Raw genomic sequence first — 17,536 nt, 5'->3', positions numbered from 1 at the left:
CAGACCGGGTGTCAGTGTCCCTGAAGGGGCAACACAAAGACTCTCTCATTGGGCCTTGTCAGGGCCTTTCTGACTTGAGTCTTCTGGAACAACAGGGGAAGGATGACATTGGGTGCATTTCTGGGTGAATTTCAAAATCAACGATAAATACACACACACAAAAAAAATTTTATAACAGCCACAAGATATTCCAGATGGCCATCGTGCACCTCCACCCCTTGTGCAGAGAAGTAGCAGCACCCGTAGCATCGACACGCAGACCCCCGGTGGGGCAGACAGGGGAAGCAACGACAGCAGCCGCTCTCAGTCTGTGTCTCCCACATCGTTCCTCACCATCTCCAACGAGGGTAGCGAAGAGAGCCCTTGTTCCACTGATGATTTGCTTGTGGATCCCAGGGATAAAGGTATGCTGTGGGAGGAATTTGCTACCAGATGATAAATGAACACCATCTGTTTTGTTCAGTTCCTAGCAGAACACACACACTTAAGGCTACTAAGGTACTTACTTTGAGATGTGTTCAAAACATAGATTTAAAAACATTGGAGTACAAAACAGTATGTTGTACTCTGGTGCTCAGGTGATGGTCTGGTTGGGTGGGCTTATAGGCTTTTGTTTGTACCTTTTTTTTTTTTTTTTTGCTTCTTTTGCACTTGCTAATACAAGTTCTTAATTAGTGAAAAATATTCTTTTTGAGAAGCACTTTGTTCTCTGTCACCTTAGTTGTCATGTTTTTATTGCCTTACTTTTTAATTGAATGTGAAACCTTCAAGTTAGTGTTTTTTAGGGTCTGTATTTGTGATATTTCTAATAAGATTTAAGGTGAGTAAAAGGTTGGGGAGCTGCTTGTAGTATTAAACTACTTATGCAACTTAAAAAATAATTTAGAGGCATAAGCAGTTTATTAATTACTAATATTCTTTTACTAATTAACTTTTAAAACAAATATGACCTTTCATCTGTCTGTATCAGGGCAACATTTTATTAGTCTAATCCTTATCTAACTGCACATACATGAGATCAGTAATAAGACATTTATTTGTAAACTCTACAGCTCAGTTCAGTTTAGAGCTGTAGAATTTAGACCCTATTTGCAGTGTGTTGAATACCTTAGAATGTTACAGCTGGTAATGACTACCAATCACCTAAATTATTGAGACTATAGCAAGTACAGAGGGCATAAGATTTTTTGAAGAAGTCAATTCAAACTATGGTCAGTTATAAAATGTTACTGTTTGGACCCTTTTGCCACCCTCTTTGTTGAATACAACATGGCTATTCCAGGCCAACACCCCTGACCAGTTAAATCACAAACCCTGGGGATAGGACACAGGCACCAGGAGTTTTTGCTGCTCGAAAGTGATTCTAGTACGTACACAAATATGACACCCACTGAATTAAATCCTTTGGGTGGGCCATGTGTTTCCTTTTAGGCATCTGTACAGTAACTGCTCACACATACTGTGAGGATTAAAGGGGATAGTAATGCAAACAGTTTAGAACAGCTTCTGGATAGTAATGCAAACAGTTTGGAATGTACCCTACCCCTTAAATTTTTAAAAAATGTGGCTATTAAAATCTGCCCCTTGATTTTCCATACTTTCTACTTTTACTTTCTTAAATTTCATGTTCCTGCTGTATTTGACTTTAGGAGACTGGTGATTAGTTAAGTTCTCTGTATTTCTTTTATAGGAAAACAGGTCACAGTGCTAGTGCCAGCAAGGAATTTATAGCTTAGCTGACACAGTCAGACTGAAAATTAAGAACAGTTAGGTAATATATCAAGAATTTTAAGTTAATAAAGTATAAACTGAGGATATCAGCATCAAACAGGAATTCCAGAGTAAAGAGGTGTTCCCTTTGATAGGGTTAATTTGAAAGATTTCAAAAATTCTGAGCCAGACTTTGAGGGAAGTTTTACAAAATGAAGAGAGAAGAGAAGGACCTCTTAGGTATGGAGTAGTAAGCAAAAGGAAGTCTGTGGTGTGCAGCACACCTATGGCTCTGACTACCTGGAGCAGATTGTAACCACAGCAACAGTGAAATCCAGAAGCTCTGAGAAATTGAGAAACTGGAGGGCATGCTGAGGATGAATGGTCAGCAGCCAGGGATGAACCATTTCAGTCACTTGTACTGGCAAGACTGCAAGTGGCATTTGAATCCATTTGCTGTGTGTAGAACAGAAATAAGACAGTGAGAGCGGGATCAGTGTTCAACACTATGGATTAACTGATACAGGACTAGGCTGTGGTAATTGTAAGTGACAAAGATATTAAAAAATCTTCATTTATGTATTTATGTATTTATGTATTTATTTGTTATCTCCTCTTTACAAGGAAATGTGTTAGACATTGGGGTGATGTTGTTGAATAAAACACTGTTCCTATTAAGTACTCCATGGTCTGGGGGGAGGCTGAGAACAGTTACTACAGTATCACTATGTATTTGTGTAGAGGTATTCCTTAGTGATTCAGTGTGCCATTTATTACAGAGAATGGAAACAACTCTCCTTTGCCCAAGTATGCAACTTCACCAAAACCTAACAACAGTTACATGTTCAAAAGAGAACCTCCTGAGGGCTGTGAAAGGGTCAAAGTCTTTGAGGAATGCTCGTAAGTATCTCCCTGCCACCAAAACAAAATATAAAAAAACTCCAGAACATTTACTATGAGAATTTTCAAGTAAGTTGAAAAATAGTACAGTGATCATCTGTATATCTACCACCTAGATTCTATAATTAATATTTTGCTAGATATGCCTTGTCTGTGTGTTGTAGTACTAGTTTTTGCTGAGCTGTTTGAAAGTTAAGTTACAGACATCATGACACTTAACCTTAAATACAATTTAATATTCATTTCCTAAGGATCTAATTCCCTTCTGTTTTTATCTGCTTTTGCTCTCCAGCTCTTTAAACAGTTTAAAAAAATATTTTGTTTGCCAGTGTAGCAAATAGAATTCTATTACTTTGCATAATTGTGTTACTGTGTTGAAGATAATATAAGAGGCAGAACTTTAAGCAGGTTTGGTACCCTTAATACAAGATCTCTTGTGCTCATATATTTCTCTTGGCTGGTACTCAGGTACTCCAGTTTTAGACTCAAAATTTGCTCAGAAAGTATTGCAACCTTAGTATTTTCAGTAACATTGGCACTTTGCTTTATAAGTGATGACTGCAGGGTTGTAGGTATTAGCAAATTAGGTGATGCACGTTATTTGGGGGCATGATAATAGTACTTAGTCTTTAGCTTCCAATCTGACTATGGCTGTAATCCTGAGAGTCACCCTTTTGATTTTTCTTGCTATGAAACCTAAAATATAATGTGGAGATTGTCTGACCTTGTCTGATTCACATAATTTATCATTTTCCTCCATAATGACATCTTGGAAGGACTTTGAAATAGGGCTTCCTTTTGTTTCTTTATGTGCCTGTTCTGTCAGTGCTTCCTATAACCTAAATTCTGAATAGTTTTGCTACATAAAGAGCATTTTGTTTGAATCCCTTTAACTTCACTGGGAAATCCCATCCATCAGTCTCCTATCTGCATTTATGACAGTAATCGAAAACTCTGATTTAACAACTGTGTATTTTTTTTTCACGTCCACCTAAAAGCTTGACTGTGCCAGCTGAGAGTTTAAGCAGTATTTCTCAGACCTGTTGCATGAACTTCCTGCAGCATTTGGGGTATTAGTTGAAAGTGCAGGTTCTCAGGCCCTATCCTAGGCCTAAAGAGAAAATATTGGGGTAGGACCTGGATTATGACTCTTTAACAAATACCTCGTGTGATTTTTATGCTTAATTTGAAAATGCTGGCTTAGATTTCTTCATGAGAATTATAAGAAATGGAATCATTCTGTTTAGTAAAAATCAAATGGTCCAAATGGACCTTTTATGGATTTGAGCTCTTTGATTTACTCATTGGCACTTAAGATTTGCTAAAGTGCAGAGAAATGGTTGACTGGCTCAAAAGCAAGTTGAATTTCTCTTATACATGACCAAGTGAATATTGGTTGTGTAAGTTGATGTCCTACGGTGCCTGCTAAACCCTAGCATACTACATTTTATGGCACATCCATCTGTTATTATGAGGTAAACCTATTCTTTCTTGAATGTACATAGTTTATTATTAATTTTACTGATGTGTAGTATACATAAACCTATTCATTTTTAAACATTTTATTTTTTTGTTGAACTATAGTTGATACACAGTATTGTATTGGTATCACCTATCTAATATACTGGTTTGAAAGTTATCTACATTATTAAATGCTCACCTCCATAAGTGTAGTTACCATCTTACAATATTACAAGATATTATAATATTATTGACTATATTCTCTGTGCTGTACTTTGCCATTCCTATGACTAATTTTTAATTGGAATTTTATGCCTCTTTTATCCCCTTCTCCTATTTCACTTTCTTCCCTGCCCTCCCACCTCATGCATGATAACCAGCCAGTCTCAGCATCTATGTGTCTTTCAGATTTGTTCATTTGCTTTTTCTTTTAGATTACATATATAAGTGAAATCATATGGTATTTGTCTTTCTCTGCCTGGCTTATCTCACTTAGCATGATACCTTGTAGGTCTATTCATATTATTATAAATGGCAAGATTTCATACCTTTTTATGGCTGAGTAATATTCATTGTATGTATGTACCACATATTCTTTATCTGTTCATCTATCAATGGATATTTTGGTTGCTTCTGTACCTTGGGTTTGTAACTAATGCTGCAGTAAACATAGGGGTGCATGTACCTTTTTTGAATTGGTGATTTTGTTTTCTTTTAGTAAATTCCCAAAAGTGAATTGCTGGGTCGTGTGATATTTCTACTCATAGTTTTTGAGGAACTTCCATACTGCTTTCCACTGTGACTGCACCACTGACATTCCCACCAACAGAGGAGGAGGGTTCCCTTTCCTTCACATCCTCGCCAACCCTTGTTCTTTCTTGTCTTTTGGATAGTTGCCATTCTGACTGGTGTGAGGAGATACCTCATTGTGGTTTTGATTTATATTTCCCTGATGATTAGTGATATTGAGCATCATTTTGTGTGCCTGTTGACCATCTGTATGTCTTCTTTGGAAAAGGGTCTTCTGCCTATTTTTTAATCAGATTATTTCTTGGATGTTGAGTTATATGATTTTCTATATATTTTGTACATTACCCCCTTATTGGTCTAACATCACTTGCAATATATCATTCACAACTATATTCTCCTATGGAATATGTTGCCTTTTCATTTTGTTGACACTTCCTTTGCTGTGCAGAAGCTTTTCAGTTTGTTGTTGTCCCTCTTTATTTTTGCTTTTGTTTCCCTTGCCTGGGGAGATGAATCCAGAAAAAGATTACTAATGCTGATGTTCAGTAGTTTCCTGCTTATGTTTTCTTGTAGGAGTTTTATGGTTTCAGGTCTTACATTTAGGTCTTTAATTCACTTCAAGTTTCTTTTTGGGTATGGTATAAGGCAGGGATCCAGGTTCATTCCTTTGCATGTAGTTGTTGTTTCCCCAGTACCATTTGTTGAAGAGACTGTCTTTTCCCCATTGTATAATTTTGCCTCCTTTGTTATATATTGATTGATCTTGTAAGAGCAGGTTTATTTCTGGGCTTTCTATTCTATCCTGTACCGTTGATCTGTATATCTATTTTTGTGCCAGTACCATACAGTTTTGATCACTGTAGCTTTGTAGTATAGCTTGAACTCAGTGAACATTTTTTATTTTTGTTGTTTTACAAGATTGTGTTGGTTATCCATGGTCTTTTGTGGTTCCCTACAAATTTCAGGATTCTTTGCTCTAGTTCAGTGAAAAATGTCATTGGTATTTTGATAGAGATTGCATTGAATCTGTACATTGCTTTGGCCAGGATGGTCATTTTGACATGACCATAGACTCTTTTTCCATTTATTTGTGTTGTCTTCAGTTTCTTTCATCGATATCTTATAATCTTCAAATTTCAGGTCTCTCACCTCCGTGGTTAAATTTAGTTCTAGGTATTTTATTCTTTTTGATGTAATTGTAAACGGAGTTGTTTTCTTGATTTCCTTTTCTGCTTGTTCTTTACTAGTATATAGAAATGCAATAGTTGTGTATATTGATTTTGTATCCTGCAACTTTACTGAATTAATTTATAAGCTCTAATAGTGTTTTGGTGGAATTTAGGGTTTTCTATATATAGTATCATGTCATCTGCAGATAGTAACAGTTTAACTTCTTCCTTACCAATTTGGATGCCTTTTATCTCTTTGTGTTGTCTGATTGCCATGGCTAGTACCTCCAGTACTATAATGAATAAAAGTGGGGAGAGTGGACATCCTTGTCTTGCTCCTGATTTTAGAGGAAAAGCTTTTAGCTTTTCAACATTGAGTATGTTAGCTGTGAGTTTGTCATATATGGCCTTTATTATGTTGAGGTGTTTCCCTTTTTACCCATTTTGTTGAGGGTTTTTAACATGAATGGTTGTTGATTTTTGTCAGATGTTTTTCTTCATTATCTGTTGAGATGATCATAATGATTTTCTATCCTTTTGTTATTTGGTTGATCAAATTGATTGATTTGCAGTTACTGAACCATGTTTGCGTCTGTAGAATAAATCCCACTTGGTTGTGATGAATGATCCTTTCATGTATTTTTTAATACAGTGTGCTAATATCTTGTTGAGAATTTTGCATCTGTGGTCTTCAGGGACATTTTTTTATAGTTTCTTTGTGTAGTTTTGGTATTAGGGTAATGCTATCCCCATAGAATGAGTTTGGAACTATTCTTTCTCTTCTATTTTTTGGAATATTTTAAGAAGAATGGGTATTAGTTCTTCTTTAAATGTTTCTTATAATTCTACTGTGAAGCTGTCTGGACCTAGGATGTTGGTTGTGGGGAGTTGGGAGTTTTGATTACCAATTCACTTTAGTTACTAGTTATCAGTTTGTTGAGATTTTCTGTTTCTTCCTGGGTCAGTCTTGGAAGATATATGTTTCTAGGAATTTATCCATTTTTTTAGGTCATCCATTTATTTTCATACAATTTTACATAGAATTCTCTTAACCTTCCTTTGAATTTCTGTGATTTTTGTTGTAACTTCTCATTTCTGATTTTTAGTCCTCTCTCTTGATAAGTCTGGCTAAAGGTGTGTCAATTTTGTTTATCTTTTCAAAGATCCACCTCTTAGTTTCATTGATTGTTTTCCTGTTGTTTTTTTAGTCTCCATTTCATTTATTTCTGCTTTGGTCTTTTATTATGTCCCTCACACTAACTTTGGGCTTTTTTTGTTCTTTTTCTAGTTTCTTTAGCTGTAAGGTTAGATTGAGATTGTTCTTATTTCTTGAGGTAGGCCTGCATCACAATGAACTTCCCTCTTAGAACCATTTTTGCTGCATCCCACGTATTTTGAAATGTTGTGTTTGTTTTCATTTGTCTCCATGTACTTTTTGATTTCTTCTTTGATTTGTTCATTGATCCATTGATTATTTATTAGCATGTTGTTTAGCCTCCATTTATTTTTGTTTTTTCCAGTTTTTTCTTTTAATTGATTTCTAGTTTCATACAGTTGTGGTTGAAAAAGATAGTGGATACGATTTCAGTCTTAAATTGAGACTTGTTTTGTGACTTAACATGTGACCTACATGTGATCTATCCTGGAGAACATTACGGGTACACTTGAGAAGAATGTGCATTCTACTGATGTTGAGTGGAATGCTCTGTAAATAGCTCTTAAGTCTGTCTGGTCTAATGTGTTGATGAATACCACTTTTGCCTGTTTATTTTCTGTCTGGCTTATTTATACATTGATGTAAGTGAAGGTGTTAAAATCTCCTGCTATTACTATATTACTGTCAATTTATCCCTTTAGGTCTGCTACTTTTATATTATATATTTAGGTGCTCCTATGTTGGGTATATAGATATTTACAATTGTTATATCCTCTTGTTGGACTGAATCATTTATGTAATGCCTTTCTTTGTCTCTTGTTACTTTCTTTGTTTTGAAATCTGTTTTGCCTGAGGTAAGTACTGCTACTTCTGATTTTTTTTTTTCACTTCTGTTTGAGTTGAGTATCTTTTTCCATCCCTTCAGTTTCAGTCTGTGTGTGTCCTTAGGTCTAAAGTGAGTCTGTTGTAGGTGGCACATGGGTGGGTCTTGTTTTTTTATCCATTCAACCACCCTATGTCTTTTGATTGGAGCATTTAATCCATCTACATTTAAGGTAATTATTGATAGGTATGTACTTATCACCATTTTGTTCAGTGTTTTCTGGTTGTTCTTGTAGTTCATCTCTGTTCCTTTCTTCTTTTGCTCTCTTTGCTTGTGATTTGATGACTTACTTTAGTGTTATGCTTGGATTCCTTTCTCTTTATTTTTTGTATATCTATTATAGACTTTTGGTTGTGGTTACCATAATAAGGTTTACACATAGCATCCTATATATATAAAACTGTGTATATTAGGTTGATGGTTGCTTAAGTTTGAACTCATTAAAAAAACTACTGTTTAGTCATCCCTCCACATTTTTATGTATATGATGTTATAATCTACATCTTTTTATTTTGTGTATCCCTTGGCTAATTTTTGTATATAATTGATTTTACTGCCTTTTTCTTTTGAACTTCATACTTACTTTGTAAGTGATTGGTCTACTACCTTTACTGTTGGGTTTTTTTTCCCACTAATGAAAAAAAGTTTTTTTCATTTAAAGAAGTCTCTTTAACCTATCTTATATGGACCAGTTTACTAGTGATGAATTCTTTTAACATTTGTGTATCTGGAAAACTTATTATCTTTACTTCAGTTCTGAGTGTTAACTTTGCTGAGTAAAGTACTCTTGGTTGTACATTTTTTCCCTTTCAGCACTTTGAATATTTCATGCCACTTTCTTCTGGCCTGTAAAATTTCTGCTGAAAATTCTGCTAATAGTCTTACAGGGTTTTCCTTGTAGGTAACTGTCAGCCTTTCTCTTGCTGCTTTTAAGATTCTCTCTCTATCTTTGATATTTAACATTTTAATTATAATGTGTCTTGGTGGGGCTTCCTTGGGTTCATCTTGTTAGGAGTTCTCTTTGCTTCCAGGACCTGGATGTCTGTTTCATTCCCCAAGTTGGGGATTTTTCAATTATTATTTCTTCAAATAGGCTTTCTGCCTCTTTCTCTCCTTTTTTCTGATACCCCTATTAGCCTCTAATTTGCTATTAGTTCCCTCTGTTTTATTTTTCATTTCAGTTATTGTATTATTCAGCTCTGGTTCTTCTTTATATTTTCTATGTCCCTGGTTCATCTGTTCTTTCCCCCAGTCCAGTGAGCCATCTTTATGACTCTTTATCAGGTTGATTGCTTATCTCCATTTCATTTAGCATTTTCTGGTGTTTTGTCTTGTTCTTTTGTTTGGAACATATTCCTCTGCATCTCTAATTTTGTCTGGTTCTCGGTGTTTATTTCTATATATTAGATAGATCAGCTATGTCTCCTGTTCTTGAAATTAGTGCCTTTCAAGTAGGCGTGGTAGGCATCCCGTGGTACTCAGAAGTGCAAAACTCCGGCTGCTGGAGTTGGGCACTCCAGTAGTGTCCCCTGTGTGGTGTGTGCACCCTCCTGCTCTAGCTGAGCCACGACTCCTGGTGGTGTGCTGTGGGCCGAGCCTGAACTCAGACTTGGCTCTGCTTTAGCATGCAACGAACTCTGTTGAAGCTAGTGACTGGGCCCCACTCTGTTGTAATGCACTGTAGGTAGGCCAGCACTGTACCTGGCTGCCAGCAATTGCTAATGTGGCCACTGCTGGGCTGGACAAGTCTGCAGAACGATGCGAGATAGAGCAAGTGGGGTAGTCGGAGAGTTTCAGAGATGGCTCCTGCAAGCATGTGTGGTGAGCTAGGCTGAGGAAGGGCTGGAAAAGTGGCATCCACCAGCCCTTTCTCCCCTCTGAGGAAGCTCCTGCAGACCCTGCCCTTAAAGCCCAATGTTAATGGGTATTCATCTTCCTGAAACAGATCCCCTGGGCTAGGTGGGCCAGGTTCCTGTGCATCTCCCCACCACCCGCATTCCTCACTCACTCCTGATTATGAGTTGGGATGGGGGAAGGACTTGGCTCCTGACTGATCATGGCTCTTCCCCTATAACTTTCTTGGTGTGGTCTTCTCTTTTAGTAGGTGCAAAAGATCTGTTCCACAGTGTTTTTCCGAGTAAGTTGTATCAGATATAGTTGTTCCCTCGTTGTATGTGAGAGGAGGTGATCACAGTATCTCCTATTCTATCATTTTCCTAGAAATCTCCCATTTTGAAACATTTTCTTCATATTCCAAACACAAATTAATAGCAGTAACCCAAGAGGCTTTCTCAGAATTTTAACCTTCTATATAAATACTCTAAGTCTAAAAATATTAGTCTCTTTTTTACTTTGCTATGTCAAAAAAAGCTGTGTTTATTTACCTGAAAGAAAATAGGTAGTTGGATTTGGACCCAGAAAGGCCAAGACCAGATTTTGTACTTTCTTTCTCTATATTATTTTTGAGACATCATGAACCATAGTGATGTTATGGTTATGCGCAGTTAATAAGTCCTTTATTTTTTTTTTGGACTGGCTTTTATTTTTATTTTTTTATTTTGCTATTATTAATGTATAATTACATGAGCAATATTATGGTTACTAGACTCCCCCTATTATCAAGTCCCCCCCACATAACCCATTACAGTCACTGTCCATCAGCATGCTAAGATGCTATAGAATCACTACTCGTCTTCTCTGTGTTGTACTGCCTTCCCTGCATTCCCCCGCCTGCTACATTATATATGCTAATTGTAATACCCTCTTTTCCCCCTTTCTTCCCTTCCCACCCATCTTCCCCAGTTCCATTACCTTTGGTAACTGTTAGTCCATTCGTGGGTTCTGTGAGTCTGCTGCTGTTTTGTTCCATCAGTTTTTTCTTTGTTCTTATACTCCACAGATGAGTGAAATCATTTGGTACTTGTCTTTCTCTGCCTGGCTTATTTCACTGAGCATAATACCCTCTAGTTTCATCCATGTTGATGCAAATGGTAGGATTTATTTTCTTCTTATGGCTGAATAATATTCCATGGTGTATATGTACCACATCTTCTTTAACCATTCATCTACTGATGGACACTTAGGTTGCTTCCATTTCTTGGCTATTGTAAATAGTGCTGTAATAAACATAGGGGTGCATCTGACTTTTTGAAACTGGGCGGCTGCATTCTTAGAGTAAATTCCTAGGAGTGGAATTCCTGGGTCAAATGGTATTTGTATTTTTAGTTTTTTGAGGAACCTCTGTACTGCTTTCCACAATGGTTGAACTAATTTACATTCCCACCAGCAGTGTAGGAGGATTCTCCTTTCTCCACATCCTTGCCAACATTTTTTGTAATTTGTCTTTTGGATGGCGGCCATCCTTACTGGTGTGAGGTGATATCTCATTGTGGTTTTAATTTGTATTTCTCTGATGACAGCAATGTGGAGCATCTTTTCATGTGTCTGTTGGCCATCTGAATTTCTTCTTTGGAGAAGTGTCTGTTCAGCTCCTCTGCCCATTTTTTAATTGGATTGTTTGCTTTTTGTTTGTTGGGGGTGTGTGAGCTCTTTATATATTTTGGATGTCAACCCTTTATCGGATCTGTCATTTATGAATATATTCTTCCATACTGTAGGGTACCTTTTTGTTCTATTGATGGTGTCCTTTTGCTGTACAGAAGCTTTTCAGCTTGATATAGTCCCACTTGTTCATTTTTGCTTTTGTTTCCCTTTCCTGGGAAAATATGTTCATGAAGAAATTGCTCATGTTTATGTCCAAGAGATTTTTGCCTATGTTTTTTTCTAGGAGTTCTATGGTTTCATGAATTACATTCAGGTTTTTGATCCATTTTGAATTTACTTTTGTGTATGGGGTTAGACAGTGATCCAGTTTCATTCTCTTACATGTAGCTGTCCAGTTTTGCCAACACCAACTGTTGAAGAGGCTGTCATTTCCCCATTGTATGTCATGGCTCCTTTATCATATATTAATTGACCATATATGTTTGGGTTAAGGTCTGGAGTCTCTATTCTGTTCCATTGGTCTGTGGGTCTGTTCTTGTGCCAGTACCAAATTGTCTTGATTACTGTAGCTTTGTAGTAGAGCTTGAAGTTGGGGAGCGAGATCCCTCCTACTTTATTCTTCCTTCTCAGGATTGCTTTGGCTATTCAGGGTCTTTGGTGTTTCCATATGAATTGTTGAACTATTTGTTCCAGTGTGTTGACGAATGCTGTTGGTAATTTGATAGGGATTGCATTGAATCTGTAGATTGCTTTGGGCAGGATGGCCATTTTGACAATACTAATTCTTCCTAGCCAAGAGCATGGGATGAGTTTCCATTTGCTAGTGTCCTCTTTAATTTCTCTTAAGAGTGTCTTGTAGTTTTCAGGGTATAGGTCTTTCACTTCCTTTGTAACATTTATTCCTAGGTATTTTATTCTTTTTGATGCAGTTGTGAATGGAATTGTTTTCCTGATTTCACTTTCTATTAGTTCATTGTTAGTGTATAGGAAAGCCACAGATTTCTGTGTATTAGTGTTGTATCCTGAAACTTTGCTGAATTCCGATATTAGTTCTGGTAGTTTTGGAGTGTATTCTTTAGGGTTTTTGATGTACAGTATCATGTCATCTGCAAATAGTGACAGTTTAACTTCTTCTTTACCAATCTGGAATCCTTGTATTTCTTTGTTTTGTCTAATTGCCATGGCTAGGAACTCCAGCAGTATGTTGATAACAGTGGGGAGAATGGGCATCCCTGTCTTGTTCCCGATCTTAGAGGAAAAGCTTTCAGCTTCTTGCTGTTCAGTATGATGTTTGCTGTGGGTTTATCATAAATGGCCTTTATTATGTTGAGGTACTTGACCTCTATACCCATTTTGTTGAGAGTTTTTATCATGAATGGATGTTGAGTTTTGTCGAATGCTTTTTCAGCATCTGTGGAGATGATCATGTGGTTTGTGTCCTTCTTTATTGATGTGGTGGATGATGTTGATGGATTTTCAAATGTTGTACCATCCTTGCATCCCTGGGATGAATCCCACTTGGTCATGCTGTATGATCCTTTTGAGGTATTTTTGAATTCAGTTTGCTAATATTTTGTTGAGTATTTTTGCATCTACGTTCATCAGGGATATTGGTCTGTAGCTTTCTTTTTCGGTGGGGTCTTTGCCTGGTTTTGATATTAGGGTGATGTTGACTTCATAAAATGAGTTTCAGAGTATTCCCTCCTCTTCTATTTTTTGGAAAACTTTAAGGAGAATGGGTAGTATGTTTTCTGTATGTCTGATGAAATTCAGTGGTGAATCCATCTGGACCAGGGGTTTTGCTCTTGCGTAGTTTTTGATTACCGCTTCAATTTCGTTGCTGATAGTTGGTGTGTTTAGATTTTTCTGTTTCTTCCTTGGTCATCCTTGGAAGGTTGTATTTTTCTAGGAAGTTGTCCATTTCTTCTAGGTTTTCCAGCTTGTTAGCTTATGGGTTTTCATAGTTTTCTCTAATAATTCTTTGTATTTCTGTGGGGTCCATTATGATTTTTCCTTTCTTGTTTCTGATTCTGTTGATGTGTGTTGATTCTCTTTTTCACTTAATAAGTCTGGCTTGTGGCTTATCTATTTTGTTTATTTTCTCAAGGAACCAGCTCTTGGTTTCATTGATTTTTTTTCTATTGTTTTATTCTTCTCAATTATATTTATTCTCTGATCTTTATTATGTCCCTCCTTCTGCTGACTTTAGGCCTCATTTGTTCTTCTTTTTCCAATGTTGATAATTGTGACTTTAGACTATTCATTTGGGATTGTTCTTCTTTCTTTAGATGTGCCTGGATTGCTGCATACTTTCCTCTTAGAACTGCTTTCACTGCATCTCACAGAAGTTGGGGTTTTGTGGTGGTGTTGTCATTTGTTTCCATATATTGCTTGATCTCTATTTTAATTTGGTTGTTGATCCATTGACTATTTAGGAGCATGTTGTTAAGCCTCCATGTGTTTGTGAGCCTTTTTGCTTCCTTTGTACAATTTATTTCTAGTTTTATTCCTTTGTGGTCTGAGAATTTGTTTGGTAGAATTTCTGTCTTTTTGAATTTATTGATGCTCTTTTTGTGGCCTAGTATGTAGTCTATTCTAGAGTATGTTCCATATGCACGGGAGAAGAATGTGTATCCTGCTGCTTTTAGGTGTAGAGTTGTATAGATGTCTGTTAGGTCCATCTGTTCTAGTGTGTTGCTCAGTGCCTCTGTGTCCTTACTTATTTTCTGTCTGGTGGGTCTGTCCTTTGGAGTGAGTGGTGTGCTGACGTCTCCTTAAATGAATGCATTGTATTCTGTTTCCTCCTTTAATTCTGTTAGTATTGGTTTCACATATATTGGTACTCCTGTATTGGGTGCATATATATTTATAATGGTTATATCCTCTTGTTGGACTGGCCCCTTTATCATTTTGTAGTGTCCTTCTTTATCTCTTGTTCCCTTCTTTGTTTTGAAGTCTATTTTGTCTGATACTAGTGCTGCAACACCTGCTTTTTTCTCTTTGTTGTTTGCATGAAATACCTTTTTTTCATCCCTTGACTTTTAGTCTGTGCATGTCTTTGGGTTTGAGGTGCATCTCTTGTAAGCGGCATATAGATGGGTCTTGTTTTTTTATCCATTCTATTACTCTGTGTCTTTTGATTGGTGCATTCAGTCCATTTACATTTAGGGTAATTATTGAAAGATATGTACTTACTGCTATTTCAGGCTTTAGATTCATGGTTACCAAAGGTTCAAGGTTAGCTTCTTTACTATCTCACCATCTAACTTAACTCGCTTATTGAGCTGTTATAAACACAGTCTGATGATTCTTTATTTCTCTCCCTTCTTATTCCTCCTCCTCCATTCTTTATATGTTAGGTGTTTTATTCTGTGCTCTTTTGTGTTTCCTTTTTCTGCTTTTGTGGGTAGTTGATTTTATTTTTTGCCTTTAGTTAGTATTTGGTTGTTCTGCTTTCTTTGCTGTGATTTTATTTTCTCTGGTGACATCTATATAGCCTTATGAGTGCTTCCATCTAGAGCAGTCCCTCTAAAATACCCTGTAGAGGTGGTTTGTGGGAGGCAAATTCCCTTACCTCTTGCTAGTCTGGGAATTGTTTAATCCCTCCTTCATATTTAAATGATAACCGTGTTGGATACAATATTCTTGGTTCAAGGCCCTCCTGTTTCATTGCATTAAATATATCGTGTCATTCTCTTCTGGCCTGTAAGGTTTCTGTTGAGAAGTCCGATGATAGCCTGATGGATTTTCCTTCGTAGGTGACCTTTTTTCTCTGTCTGGCTCCCTTTAATACTCTGTCCTTGTCCTTGATATTTGCCAATTTAGTTATCATATGTCTTGGTGTTGTCCTCCTTGGGTCCCTTCACTTGGGAGTTCTGTGTGCCTCTGTGGTCTGAGAGACTATTTCCTCCCCCCAGTTTGGGGAAGTTTTCAGCAATTATTTCTTCAAATACACTTTCTATCCTTTTTTCTCTCTCTTCTTCTTCTGGTACCCCTATAGTGAGGATATTGTTCCATTTGAATTGGTCACACAGTTCTCTTAATATTGTTTCATTCCTGGAGATCCTTTTATCTCTCTCTTCCTCAGCTTCTCTGCATTCCTGTTCTCTGGTTTCTATTCCATTAATGGCCTCTTGCATCTTGTCCATTCTGCTTTTAAGTCCTTCCAGAGATTGTTTTATTTCTGTATTCTCCCTCCAACTTTATCCATTAGCTCTTGCATTTTTCTCTGCAGCTCCATCAGCATGGTTATGACCTTTATGTTGAATTATTGTTCAGGAAGATTGGTTAAGTCTATTTCCCCAGCTTTCCTCTCAGGGGTGTCTGGGTTATTCTGGTCCATATCAAATTCTTCTACCTTTTCATGGCGATAGAGGTAGTCGTGGGCAGTTAGTGTATCTGGGAGAACAAAGTCTCTTCCCACGTGCTCATTGCCTTCCTCTCCTGTGAGAACGGCGACCCTTAGCTGCTTGTGCTGTGTAGCTGTGCCCTAGTGGGCCTCTGAGTCTGGTCCGGGTGGCTGCATTGTAGGCTCTGCGTGGCTATTGTGGGTGTGGCTGGTCTCTGGCCTCTGCTCCGCTGTGGCAGGGCTGAGCCGGGAATGAATGGAGGCTCTTTATCACCATGAGGGCCCTCAGAGCTGTGCTGCCTCCCAGGGGGTTAGGGCACCCGGAGTTCCCCAGAATTTCCAGCTGCTAGGCTGGGTGTGCCGGGATGCTTCCATCCAGCTGTAAGGGTCCTGTCCCTTTAAGACTTTCAAAAGGCACTCACTTTTATTTTGTCTGGGGCACTGGCTGTGGGGAACTGCTTGCAGGTTTTACTGTTCTATTTCCCTAATTTCTACACCATGCACTGTGTGTCTGTGCTCCCAGTGCGGATGACATGGGCTGGGTATTTAGCAGTTGTGGGCTCCCACTTCCTCCCCATTCTGACTCCTCTCCTCCCACCAGGGAGCTGGTTTCGGGGTGCGCTCAGGTACCGCCAGACTGTGGCTTGTATCCTACCCCCTTCGTGAGGCACTGGGTTCTTGCAGGTGTAGATATAGCCTCGCTGTTGTACTGTATCTTCTGGTCTGTCTTTTAGGGATAGTTGTATTTGTTGTATTTTCAAAAATATATATGGTTTGGGGAGGAGATTTCCGCTGCCCTACTCACGCCACCATCTTGGCTCCTCCATGTCTAAGTTATTTTTAACAAGAAAATCTGAAAGATACAAATTAACCAAAAACCTAGGTCTCCTTTGGAAAATGGTGGAAAAATTGATTAGCCTTTTTATTCTAATATAAGAATGAAATTTGTTACTAATAAGTCTGTCTTCAAAAGAAATTCAAGCATTATTTAATTATAGAAACATAACGTAAACTTCCTATCTTCTTTAAGGAATTCAGAACCACACTCTCAGGTAATAAAAATATAGGGGTGTGTACTTTTCTTAACAAAGAGTTATACCCAAATATTCTTGTGGCTCAAATCAAGAGAGAATAGCGCACAAGTAAAACATCATTTAAATGACATAATGTCTTTGTTCTTAAACTATTGAATTTGTCAAAACTATCCATGGATAGTATTCAGTATTAATAAAATCTGCCTACTAAAAGCATTGTTTTCTTAGAACTTTAGGGGGTTTTTTTTTGTACCCATTCATAGGTCTGTTGTTTATTCATTCTTTAAAATCCAGCTCAGATGTTTCTTTCTTTGGAAGCCTTCTTCCTGCCAAACTCCCTCTTTCTTTGTGCCACAAAATGGCTATTTACTCCCTTGTTCCAACTCTAAACCTCATACAAGCCATTTTTATCACATCTGTCAGACCCTCTTGAGGGATTTTCTTAACCTATTTTACATGGTGGACACCTTTGACAATCTGGTAAACCTTAGGGATGCTCTGATGTGATCGATAACTTCACTGAGTGATGTTTTGAAATGCATAAAACAGATAAGATTTTGGAGACTAATTTCTGTCGTCCTCTGTACCGTCTTCTCACTAAGAACTATATATTTGGTCTCT

General features: G+C 37.5%; 1 protein-coding gene across 2 annotated transcripts in view; it reads left to right on the top strand.

Annotated features, from left to right (window-relative positions):
* The window catches only part of FAM117B (family with sequence similarity 117 member B), a 132,003-nt gene that overhangs the window by 109,735 nt on the left and 4,732 nt on the right, over positions 1-17,536 (top strand). Inside the window, exons 6-7 of one of the 2 annotated variants that reach the window (XM_037009190.2) lie at positions 227-404; positions 2,490-2,610. In XM_037009190.2, the coding sequence (XP_036865085.2) occupies positions 227-404; positions 2,490-2,610 (299 nt within the window). Of the gene's footprint in view, positions 1-178; positions 405-2,489; positions 2,611-17,536 lie in introns of both variants that reach the window. The other variant, XM_037009189.2, reaches the window with a different exon arrangement.

This window comes from Manis javanica, chromosome 12 (assembly GCF_040802235.1).
Source record: "Manis javanica isolate MJ-LG chromosome 12, MJ_LKY, whole genome shotgun sequence".
Taxonomy (NCBI): domain Eukaryota; kingdom Metazoa; phylum Chordata; class Mammalia; order Pholidota; family Manidae; genus Manis; species Manis javanica.
This window is presented reverse-complemented; position numbering and strand designations above follow the sequence as displayed.